Raw genomic sequence first — 13159 nt, forward strand, 5'->3', positions numbered from 1 at the left:
GTGTGTAGGTATGCACACACCTGTGTATGGACATGCATGTGTGTAGGTGAGCATGCACCTGTGTATGGACATGCATGTGTGTAGGTGAACATGCACCTGTGTATGGACATGCATGTGTGTAGGTGAGCATGCACCTGTGTATGGACATGCATGTGTGTAGGTGAGCATGCACCTGTGTATGGACATGTATGTGTGTAGGTGAGCATGCACCTGTGTATGGACATGTATGTGTGTAGGTGAGCATGCACCTGTGTATGGACATGCATGTGTGTAGGTGAGCATGCACCTGTGTATGGACATGCATGTGTGTAGGTGAGCATGCACCTGTGTATGGACATGTATGTGTGTAGGTGAGTATGCACCTGTGTATGGATATGCAAGTGTGTAGGTGAGTATGCACCTGTGTATGGACATGTATGTGTGTAGGTGAGCATGCACCTGTGTATGGACATGCATGTGTGTAGGTGAACATGCACCTGTGTATGGACATGCATGTGTGTAGGTGAGCATGCACCTATGTATGGACATGCATGTGTATAGGTGAGCATGCACCTGTGTATGGACATGCATGCATGTAGGTGAGTATGCACCTGTGTATGGACATGTATGTGTGTAGGTGAGCATGCACCTGTGTATGGACATGCATGTGTGTAGGTGAGCATGCACCTGTGTATGGACATGTATGTGTGTAGGTGAGCATGCACCTGTGTATGGACATGTATGTGTGTAGGTGAGCATGCACCTGTGTATGGACATGTATGTGTGTAGGTATGCTCGCACCTGTGTATGGACATGCATGTGTGTAGGTGAGCATGCACCTATGTATGGACATGCATGTGTATAGGTGAGCATGCACCTGTGTATGGACATGCATGCATGTAGGTGAGTATGCACCTGTGTATGGACATGTATGTGTGTAGGTGAGCATGCACCTGTGTATGGACATGCATGTGTGTAGGTGAGCATGCACCTGTGTATGGACATGTATGTGTGTAGGTGAGCATGCACCTGTGTATGGACATGTATGTGTGTAGGTGAGCATGCACCTGTGTATGGACATGTATGTGTGTAGGTATGCTCGCACCTGTGTATGGACATGTCCGTGGAGGCCAGGAGGATGACAATAGGTGTCTTCCTCCGCTGCTTTCCACTTTATTTCATTTCATTTCCTTTTGCCAGTGTCGTCCAGTAAGCCTGGAGCTCACTGCAGCTAAATGGACTGGCCGAAGCCACTGGGATCCTCCTGTGTGTCTCCCCAGCACTAGGATAACAGATGCAAACCATATCCAGCTTTACGTGTGGGTGCTGAGTTGCGAGCCTCGGGTCCTCACAGTTACAGGGCAGGAACTATACTGACTGAGCCATCTCTTCTCTCCCTAGCTTCTTGCCTGCTTATTTCATCTGACATGTTCTCACGTACGTAGGTCAAGCGGGCCTCCTCTTCCTCCGCCTTCTGAATTTTAGGTTTACAGGTGTGTGCCATTATACCCAGCCCTGCCCCCCCACCAAAAAAACTCTTAAAAAAGAAATGTTGGCACACATCTATCTGTGCCAGCCGGAGTACTTGAGAGTGATACACTAACAACAAACATGATGTGTTTCACGACTGACAGTTTCAAAAAGAACATTAAGAAACCTGATTTACATTTTCACCCAGAGGAGCCACCATCTCCACGCACAGGTGTGTGTGGTCAGGGGTCCCTCATGAAAGCTCTCAGGAGCTGTGCTGGAGCTTCACGCCAGGCTTGTCAGGCCGGCAATCTGGAGGCTGAAGTGGGAATGAAATCGGTTTTTGTTTTGTTTTGTTTTTTTAAGGTAAAAGATGAGGTGGGGGGAGTCGAGTGGCTTTAGGCCACTATGGGATCTGTGTTTACCTTGGCTCATGATTTGGGAGCGCAGGCCCTCATGGAGAAGGAAGGGCAGGGACACAGACTAGACAGGAGGCAGGACACACTATAAACTGTATGGTCCACTTCTTCAGAGAGGCTCCACCGCCTAAAGGTTCCACAACCTTCCAAAACAGCACGGTGAGTTGAGGGACCAAGGATTCAAACACATGAGCACATGGGGAGCATCTTACAACCAAACCAGAACTGGTCTAGACACAGGTGATGTCCCCAGACATAATCAAAATGGCACCAGCCACCAACAGCATGTTTCAACCTGGTCTGCAATTCTCTAGTGAGCTCAGGGTTAAGCCATAAGAGACACAGAATCCCTTGAGATTTCCATGGTTATGAGTAAGAGCACTTTCTGGAGAGAAGGTATAGCTTTCAGAAGACTCATAATTGAGTAACTTTAAGTGAACGGGACAATTTCAGTCACACACTACAGCACATCTTCATCCAACTGACCGTGTGAGCTTGTCCAGCACATTAACAGACATGCCACACTTCAGAATAAAGCAGGTAGAAGTAGTCCCTGTCTGTTCTGCATCTCTTGGCAGCTTCTAGGTTAAACAGTGCTGGCAGAGAGGTACACATGGCATGATCCCTGTCCTTTGAGATGCTTACAGTAGAGTTTGTGGGAGAGGATTTGTGGTGTAGCACTGTGTGAGGTAAGAACACAAGCTTTGGAATGAGACAAGACACTAGTTCTCCACTCTACCCCTAAGTAGCTCACTGGTCTCTGGCAACTTGTTCCATGCTAAGTTTATATTTGATGCCCTAGCAATAAAAATGGGAGTAAGTGTTCAAGGCCAGGCTGGACCGACAGCCTCCAAAACAATACAAAGAAACCCTGTCTCGTAAAAAAAAAAAATGGGAGTAAGCCAATTTGATCGTACAGCCTTGAAATGGCATTCACAGACAAACTGTATGTGTCTGTGATGGTAAGCACACAGAACTTTTTAACCTATCATTATCACAGATACCCAGAGGAAAGAGAATCCTATGAGACTCCAGCTGGGGAGCCACATTTTAAGAGACACTGTAGCAATGGGGTGATAGTGTGTATCAGAGAAAGAAACTAAGATGATCCAGGGAAACTTGGAAATCTGTCCTAAAGACACTGAGCTGAAGGATACTAAGTTACTTGTCAAAAAGGGATCAATGGTCACAATTCAAAGGAAACAAAGTTTATACAACTCAATACAAGTAAGACATTTATCATAAAGGAAGTTGGACTCCTGTGGAACAAATGGTGTTGACCATGTGCTGGACTCAGGACTGGCAAGATGGCTGGGGGGAGGGGGTACTTTCTGCTCAATGCAGGTCAAGGTAGAACTGACTTCACAAAACTGACCTCGGACCTCCACATTCATACAACAGTAATTAATAGAACTTATGTTTTGTTAGCGACAGAGACATGAGTCAGCAATGAAAAGCGCTTGCTGATCTTCCATAGGACCAGAGTTCAGTTCCCAGGACCTACACAAAGCACCTCTGCACCTCTGGGGGATCTGTTGCCTTTGGCCCCTAGCACCTGCAATCACATGTATGTATGTGCATGCAGACACACACCTACCATAATGAAAAGTAAACTATTAAAAAGGGTGCTAGAGTTCCTTGTGACAGCTGTCCTCTGTGCTGTACCAGGCTGAACTGATCACTCTGGGGAGGGCTCTACCTTGCCACAACGGGCTGAGGTCCAGTTCCTTCCTGTTTCTTAACAGTTCCTCAGGCAGGGGGGAAGGATAGGGCTCTTTGGCTTTGGTCACTTCTCAAAGGTAAACAGAGAGGAAGCCCATCCACACCACAGTGTGGGAGAAAGCCCGGTGTGCTAGGAAAGAGGGAGTCTGGCCAGGCAGTAGCATCAGTTTCTCAGCAAGAAACAGCACATTGAAAAGCTAGTGACTGTATAAGACATGGAAGGGGGCCCATTGGGAAGAGGAGGGGGCCAGTGGGAGGGACAAGCAGGGAAGGATAATGGGCAATTTGGCTCAGTGGATATGTAGATTTCTGTTTTGCTTTTTTTAAAGGGGCAACCTACAAAGGATTAAAGAAATTTTGTGGGTAGCCATGATTCCCTACACCTTTGAGCATAAGATGGCAAAGCGACCGGTTTGATGACCCAGCAAGCTTAGAATACCTGAGAACTTGGGAGAGGTGGCTCAGTGATTAAGAGTACCCAGAGATCTCGGGTTCAATTCCCAGCGCCCACATGGTGGCTCACAATCATCTGTAATTCTAGTCCTAAGGGATCTGATGCCGTCTTCGGGCCTCATCAGTCATTGCACGTAATGTGGCTATGCAGGCAAAACACCCCATACATAAAATAATAAAAGTAGTTTAAAAATTTACCCCAGGGCCACTGACTAGGAAACAGCTAACACAGCCAGCAGCCCCTCTGAACAGTCAGATGAGCATATCTCCTGATCATCCCAGGGAAAGGCAGCCAGAGCAGACAGCCTCGTTAACTCAAACAGAGGTCTGGAGCACAAGCAATTCATCCCCTCATGCCCCACCACCCTGTAGTGAGAAAGGTAGGGAGCAGATCTGAAAAGCAAATGCACATGTTTGGCCCAGGCTCCTGGGGCACACTGCCCCCTCCAAGTAAGGCGACTATGTGCAGACAAACTACGTATCAAATGTTTTTTTTTAATTTTAGCGTTCTTTGTCTTGCCTCTTTCCACCAGGCTAAAGAGAACTAAAAGTAGCCACAGCCAAGAGGTGGGTTGTGGTGGGTTAGCAGCAGGAACCCCTTTGAACACCACCACCCCAATCAGGGTTGATTTTATTTAGCTTCCCCTATTTCCTAGAGTCCTGCCCTCAGACACAGGCTCACCTGTGGCTGGCAGCTGACAGCCTGCTGTGGCACAAGGTTGCTTAGATGTTAGGGTGCAACCGGTGTGATCCGCCTGCCTGGAGCAGATGCTAAAATGCAAACATGAAAAACAAAATATCTCCCAGCATATTCCTTCTGTGGAAAAGATGGATGCAACAGAGAAGAGTCATGTGTAAACATTAACCTATTCACTATAACCTACCTACTCACTAACTGGGGTAGGCTCTCTAGATTACCCGGGACACACTCTCTATATATATTACCTGGGACACACTCTCTAGATCACATGAGCCTTTCTGGACACGCTCTTAACAGAGCACTGTGATACAGGTCACAAAATACTCTTCTAGAATGTGCCTTCAGATCAGAGAACAGCATTTCTGAAACACTTTTCAAGAATTTTTGCCAACACTCAAAACTCGAGGAGACTGTGGTGTCCCAGAAGTCTAGAAGTATGTCTCTTTAACAGTTTTCAGTGACCTTGCTACCCTGGGACGAGAGCAATGAACACCAAGCAGCTAGAGTTCACAATTTAACTCTGCTTAATTACATTAGAAGAATAAATGTAGCAGACAATCTTCAGATTACAAACTACAATAAATAGGTAACTTAGAGAAATACGATCTCTTTTAAAAAGAGATGTAGTCTTACTCTGTGTGTGCTTGCCTTCGTGTGTGTGTGTGTGTGTGTGTGTGTGTGTGTGTGTGTGTGTGTGTGTGTGTGTGTGGACTAAGTACATGGCTGGAGCCTTAGGAGGCCGAAAGAGGGTAAAGGGATTGTAGTTACGAATGGTTGTGAGCCACCACATGAGTGCCAGCAATCAAAGCCATGTCATCTACAAGAGTAACAAGTGCTCTTAAGCACTGAGCCATCTCTCCAGCCTCCTAAAATACAACCTTGATTAAAGAAGAGCAATTTTAAAATGAGAAAACAACCCAATACTGTCAGGAAAAGTGAATAGACAAGGTCATAATTATTGACTCTTTAGGGTTTTTTTAAACAGTACTTTTTAAACAAGTCAAAGACAGAAAGTATATGAGAAACTCCCACTGCTTTTATCCTAGTACAAAAGAAAAAAGGGTTAAGGAGTTCTTCAAAGATCAGATCAACCAGCTGGCCCAATACCTGCAGGCCTGTGAGGTCAAAGGACACTCAATGGTACCGCACAGCTGTCAAGTGGGCCTCTGTGAGACAACAGTCAGGCTTCTCCACTAACTACCATCAGGGCACCTTGAAATAAAAGTTTATGACATCCAAAGTGAGAGGACACAATATTTTCTCAGCTGCCTAGCACCTGTGAAGCACCTCATGTTTGATACCTCAGCACCACAAATAAAAGGAAATGAGAACCTAGTGTTCATAGCATTATTCACTAAACGTTATTTATTGTGAATACTTACAACTGCAGCCCACCATGAATTATTCACCATCAATAATTACACTCCAAAACCCTACCATTGGAAGACATAACTACCAACTCACAGTGCCTGAAGTGCTAGAGATCTGGGGAGCGTGATAAAGCTAGGCTGGAACCCAGAGCAGACTACATAGAGCAGACTAGTGAGAATGGATCTACAAACGTAGTCAGAGCCGTGTCACTAAAGTCTAAGCATCTCAGATTTCCATCCTATCCTGTCCAACTATTTGGAGTTCATCGCTGTGAGGCTGGAAAGATGGCTCAATAGTTAAGAACACTTGTTGCCCTCACAGAGAACCTGGGTTTGGTTCTTGATACCCACATGGTGGCTTACAATTAACTGTCTGTAACTTCGGTTACAAGGGACCCAACACCTTTTCCTGGTCTCCATGGGCACCAGGAATGCACACAGTACACACACATGCATACACTAAAATAAAAATTAAAACAAAACAAAACAAAAAATGGGAATACTGAAAGCCACAGGAAAAAGCAGAGCATTCTCTGTGTCAAATTTCAGGGGGGAAAACATTTTGTAATGAAGTTAACACTTTTAAATCCAGTGTTATTGGTAGAACATGAAACAGGAAATTTTCAGACAAAACCCAAAACTTTAACCAGCTTGACTCTTACAACAGTCTAATGAGAGCCACTATTTTTTTTTTACTATGCAGAACAGTTGAGGAACTGGTAGGGAAGATGAAGCCAATGGCTTTCTGTAGGATTTTAAATTTCTTCTTCATGCCTACATTTATGTACAGGTGCATATGAAATGTGTGTGCATGCATGTGGGGGATTGAAGTTGACACTGAATGTCTTCCTTAATTGTTCTCTGCTCTATTTATTGAGGCAGGATCTTTGGCTGAACCAGTTGCCCAGTTTAGTTAGCCAGCTTGCCTCGGAGATCCTGGGTCTCTGTCTCCTGAGGTTAAGCTGCATGGCTCTTGGGTTCTAAGGATCCAAACTTCAGTCCTCATTCTTGTATAGTGGGCTCTCTACCCAGGGAACCATCTCCCCAGCCCAGGAGGCTTTACTTTGTACTAAGCAAGAAAGGAGATGGACCCTATCTCTTAAGGGATGCAGTGATACTTGATGATGGACAGGCTAAGACATAAGAGATGGGAAGGACCAAAGGAAGTAACTAACGGAAAAGTTACAGTTATCTCTTCAAAAGGTAAAGAGACTGATTCAAAGCTGGGACTTGGAAAACAATGGAGCCAAGAAGATTACAGAATGTTAAGCAGGCAGACCAGACAGGGCCTGACTAAATGAACAAAAATATTAATATGAAGACTTTCATGTGTGTATATATGTGTGCTTATGTACACTATTTATATAGGTTTTCTTTTCTCTGGTACTGTGGATTAAACCCAGAGATTTCCTATGTGCCAGGCAAGCATACTACTATGGACATACATACATTTAGCCCTCTATCTTTTTAGTTTTGAGATAGGCTCTCACTAAGCTGACCAAGCTGGACCTGGAACTTGCTCTGTAGCCCAGGGAAGTCTGTTTGCAATGCCCCTGATTCAGCATCCCCAGGAGCTGGTATTACAGGCCTGTGCCCCTAGGTTCGGTGAGATTTTATAGTTTGTGTTCCTATAAGATATTTCATTCTTTAAAAATACTTTCTGCAAATATTTAAATTACAGAAACTGAGTTGTAGGGTGTCACTGAAAACATAATACAAAATCAAAATTTTATTTTCAAGGGCTGTGTTTAAAAAGACATTACCCAGAGGCCTGGGAACTAGGTCAGTCAGTAAAGTGCTTGCATTGTGAGCAAAGGCCTGAGATCAATCCTGGGAACCTTTGTAAAAATATCAGACCTATTCCTATAATCCCAGTGCTGGAGAGGTAGAGGCAGGAGGACACTGGGCTTGCTGGCCTGGGAGTGGCAGCAGCCTAGCCTAATGGGTGAGCCCAAGAACAGTGAGAGAGACTGTCTCAGAAGAGATGGGTGGAGAGATGGCTAAGCCAGTAAGAGCACTTGTTGCTCTTGCAGAGGACCGGGGTTCAGTTTCCAGCACCCACACAAAGTTTAATAGTCATCTGTAACTAACTCCAGTCCCAGGGGAACTAACCCCTCCTCGGAGCTCTGTGGGTATCAGGCAAGTATGATGCACATACACACATGTAGGCAAACCCCCACATGCATAAAATACAAAAATAGACAAAAAAGTAAAGCTGAAAATTAAAGTCAAGTGTGGTGGCACATGCCTTAATGCCAGTACGTCAGAGGCAGGGGCAGGCGGATCTCTGTGTTCGTGGCCACCCAGGTCTACAGAGTGAGTTCTAGGACTACAGAGAGAAACCCTGTCTTGGAGGAAAAGGATGAGGGAGGGAGGGAGGAAGGGAGGAAGAGAGAGAGAGAAAGAGGATAAATAAATTAAGGTTGGACTGTAAAGACAAGAGAGAGAATGATGGGTGTAGTGGCAGATGTCTTCAATCCCAGCACTCAGGAGGCAGAGACAGGAGGATCTCTGCAAGTTTGAGGCCAACTCTATCTCCACAGCAAGTTCCAGGACAGCCAGGGCCATATAGAGAACCTGTTTCAAATACCCAAAGTAAAAACTAGTGTGTGTGTGAGAGAGCATGCATGAACAATCACATGCATTCCTGAAGATATCTGATACTGGCCTCTGGCCTCTACCTGCATACACAAATGCACACACACACACACACACACACACACACACACACACACACACACACACGGACATTCACACACGTGTACACACATTTTTTAAATAAAATAGCCATGTTTTAAAAATGTTTAGAACAAGCTATCGGGTTACTATTAATCAGGTACCAAACAGCTTTTCTATACTTGACAGCTTGAGAACTAGCCCTTGTGCTGGTTAGGTTTTTGTCACTTGACACAAGCAAGGCTCATCTAGGAACAGGGAACATCAATTGAGAAACTGCCTCCGTTGGCCTGTGGGCAAGTGGGTGGGGCATCTTCTTGATCAGTGAGTGGGCGGTGCCACTGCTGGTCAGGTGGTCCTGAGTTCCATAAGAAAGCAGGCTGAGCCGGGTGGGGGTGGCGCTCACCTTTAATCCCAGCACTCGGGAGGCAGAGGCAGGTGGATCTCTGAGTTCCAGGACAGCCTGATCTGCAGAATGAGTTCCAGGACAGCCTCCAAAACAATACAGAGAAAACCTGTCTTGGAAAAACCAAAAAGAAAAATAAAAAAGAAAAGAAAGAAAGCAGGTTGAGCAAGCCACTGGGAACAGTTAACAGCACGGCTGTGGCCTTTGCTTCAGTTCCTGCCTCCAGGTTCCCGCCCTCAGTTCCCACCCTGGCTTCCCTTGATGATAAACAATAAACTTAAATAACCCCCTTTTTTTTGGCCATGATTTTTAATTACAGTAACAGGAAGCCAACTAGGATAGCCCTTAATTTGGTATTTTAAAATGAATGAATACAAACTCATCTAGAAATAGAGTACTTCAAAGATCCGATTAATAATTAAACACAATCATTTTATAACAGTTAAGTATACAGTTTCAGTTCAGGTGAAAAAAATATATATAATAAAGTTAAACTCTGAATGGTAAATTGAAAACAAAGTACAGTCAGGCAGTGGTGGTGGTGCACGCCCTTGATCCCAGCACTGGGCAAACAGATCTCTGAGTTTGAAGCCAAACTGATCTACAGAGTTCCAGGACAGCCAGAGCTGTTACAGAGAAACCCTGTCTTGAAAAAAAAAAAAACAAAAAGAAAGAAAAGAAACAATATAGTCACTAAGGAAAAGAAAATCAGACACTGTCAAAGAAAGTTAGTAACAGACAAAGCCCAAAAGAAAAAAAGAGGTCATACTGAACATGTTCATGGAAATACAACACAAAAATAGAATTTTACTGGAAGTAAAAACAACCATTATTAAACAAAAAATCTGTTGGATTTTCTTTCTTTTTTTTTAATATACTACTTTACTTACTTGTGTAACATTGGCCAGTCATTGTTAGTTATGAACATGATCAGAAAACTGGCAAAGTTAATACAAACACGGAGGATGAGAGGGCCTGTGGTGAAAATGGGGGATGGACAAAGAGCATGTTCCAACATACTTCACATGAACCTAACACTGATCTGTTTAGATTTCAAAACTGTTATCAGAACTATCAAAACATTGTATCATTCCCATTACTAGAGAAAAGACGGATGCCAGAGGAAATCTCTGCTTAACCACTGACTGACAATTCTGTTTTGACTTTTAGGTGAATCTCTCCAGGTCGGGGGGGAGTGGAATTTAGATGATTTCACTGAGACAGCTTAAACCAGTTTTTTTTTTTGTGCTTGCTACTTTTACAGAAAATCCTGAGACTTAGAGTATTCATAAGTTTATAACGGGAAAAAGAAATATGCCCCCCCAAACAATCACAGATGCAAGCCTCTAAAAGCCTTCTGTCACCGTAGATAAGAGGTAAGGCTGAAACAGTTCCTAAGACCCTGGGGTTTATTTTCCACCTCTTTTGGGAACACAAATGCAAAAGATAACAGCGAAGCAAGAACAGGCAGAACTGACTCGAATTTGCATTAAGTATTTTTAGACCTCATGCAGGGAAATGTTAGAACAGAAATAGTTGACATTCTACAGAGGAAATCCAGACATTTCTCCATCTTCTGCTAGCTTGTCTATCAGAATCAATACTTGTCTAATGCATTTTGTAGAAATGCCATCTGCTTCTCCCAAGGCCCTCTCCTGAGCTCCATGGAGACCTTCGAAATTCATAGCAGGAAGGCTGCCTTTCCACTGTAGAGATTCTTCAGGTGGTGACACAAAACCTCACCTCACAGAGGAAAGCAGGCACTGAGGCATATCTTAAGTGGAATGATGAGATGTCCCCATCTATATATTATGAAGTTGTAGGCTCATGTTTATTGTTTCTAAACAAGGTCTACCAACAGTAATGAGGTAGGCATTTGTCATAGTCTATGTATGAGTCACAGAGAGCATACAACTGTCACTAGCCAGTCCTCTTGCAACTCTGTGTAGGGAGCACAAAAGGGATTTCATAAATCTGCCCTATCAGGATTTATGGAATTCTTTTTGTGGTCCTACCTATCAAGGCAATTCATCCCGTTTATTTTACATAGTCAAATAGGTATATATGGAATGTTCAAGCATCTGCACATGTGAGAAACCTAAAGAATATTAATGTCTCATTTTGTTGTTAGTTTTTCCAGACAGGGTTTCTTTGTGTGGCTTTGCAGCCTGTCCTGGAACTCGATCTGTAGCCCATGCTGGCCTCTAACTCACAGAGATCCACCTGCCTCTGCCTCCTGAGTGCTGGGATTAAAGGCATGCGCCACCAATGCCTGACTTGTTTCATGTTTTTGATAAAAATAAAAAATGCATATGCATACATGTGCACAAGAAGAAGGTAAAAGATAACATCTTAGGGGATGTAGCTCAGTTGGCAGAGTGCTGTATGCATTCATGAAATCTTGGAAGAAACACATAAACACACACACACATTGCATATGAATGTGTGATGCACACCTGAAATCTCAGCACGTAATAGGTGGAGGAAGGAGGATCAGGAGGAGTTCAAGGCCTGCCTGGGATACTTGAGACACTGTCTCAACGAAAAGAGAAAGTGGCGGAGGGGGGGCGGGGGGAGGGAGAGACAGAGAAAATGGGCACAGGGGACGAAACTATGAATGAATGAATATGAACACCACATAAATCCTCCAAATTCTCCAGCTCTCCTAACAAAAAGCCTTTAACTTTTGCAATCAGAAAATAAAAGTTAAATCGATCCAGGCTTTCTAATCCAGAAGCAACAGTTAATCTGGATTAAAGACACTGAGTAGTTTAAACTCCGCGCAAGCCACTGAAGAACAAATCCTGCCATACTTGGTTTGGCAGAAGGCTGCAAGACTCTCCCGGCGCAGTGTTAACCTCCGTTTCTCTGCGGCCTTAGCAAGCGGAGCAAAGTTGTTTCATACAAACTTGGTCAAGTGCTCCTGCAGCAGAACTCTCGCAGCTTTCCGGTGACCCCGCCCCCGTGGCAATCCAAGTCCCCAACACCCTACGCGGGACCCCTTCCTTCTCGAGAGAGGCTCCGGAAGCCAGTACCCTAAATCTGAGCTCCCCAGCTCCCCTCCATGCGCCTCCACCTACAACAGCCGCGGTGGTCTGCAGGGAACACCAAGTCCCGGCCAGACGTGGCGGCAGCCGCTCCGGTTTCCCCTGCCCTTTCACGAGCGGCTCCGCCTTTCCCAGCCTCAGTTTCCCAGCGTGCTGCCCTCGCAGGCGGCAGAAGTGTTTCGTGGAGGCAAAGGGTTCTGGGCTCGGCGCGCATACCTTCCTCCTCTCCCTGCCTCTCCCAGGCGCCCGGACCAGCATGGACTTCTCCAGGTTGCAGTGTCCCTAAGCCCGGCCCGGTAGCCCCGGCTCGGTGCCCATACCTGGGAGCTGCTGTCCTGGGGCAGGTTTTTCACCAGGATTTTCCGCCGGTTGCTCAGCTCCCGCCGCATCCGCTGCAGCCGCGCGGCCACCTCCTGGGGGTGCAGCGCGGCCACCTCTCCCGGGCGCAGCGCGGGCTCCGCGGCCTCCCCCGCCGTCCCAGCAGAGGGTCCGGACCCCAGGCCCGCGCCCCCCGCGCTGCCTCCCCGCGCCGCCATCTTCCCGGCGCCCCGCTGCAGACTCGCCGAGGCCGGAGCGAAGCGGGAGAGAAAGCGGAGAGGCCGCGCGGGGGCGAGGCGGGCCGGACGCGGAGCAAGGGCGCGCGGGCGGGGAGGTGCCGCAGCCGCCGACGCGGGAGGGGGCGGAGCCCGGAGACACGCCCAGCCCAGACACGCCCCCGATGCTCCGCCCCTCCTCCCCCAATGACACCTGCCTGAGCTAGGATGCGCACTGGTGGTGGGACTCGAACCCCTAACCGATGCTGCCCTGACTCGCGGCGCTTGGCCTCGCCTCTCAAACTCCGCCCCCCACAGGCACCACTGCGCAGTCCGGAGAACCCCCGGCCCCAATTCTAATACATCAAGATGTGCGTATTTGGC

General features: G+C 46.3%; 1 protein-coding gene across 1 annotated transcript in view; it reads right to left on the reverse strand.

Moving 5' to 3' along the window:
- Window positions 1–12863, reverse strand: part of Raver2 (ribonucleoprotein, PTB binding 2) — a 75330-nt gene extending 62467 nt beyond the window's left edge. Inside the window, exon 1 of the mRNA XM_005086634.4 lies at window positions 12563–12863. Within this exon, the coding sequence (XP_005086691.1) occupies window positions 12563–12778 (216 nt within the window). The 5' untranslated portion in view covers window positions 12779–12863. The remainder of the gene's footprint in view (window positions 1–12562) is intronic.
- Window positions 12864–13159: the final 296 nt, after the last annotated feature.

The sequence above is a fragment of the Mesocricetus auratus genome, unplaced genomic scaffold, assembly GCF_017639785.1.
Source record: "Mesocricetus auratus isolate SY011 unplaced genomic scaffold, BCM_Maur_2.0 Super-Scaffold_100014, whole genome shotgun sequence".
In the NCBI taxonomy this organism is placed as follows: domain Eukaryota; kingdom Metazoa; phylum Chordata; class Mammalia; order Rodentia; family Cricetidae; genus Mesocricetus; species Mesocricetus auratus.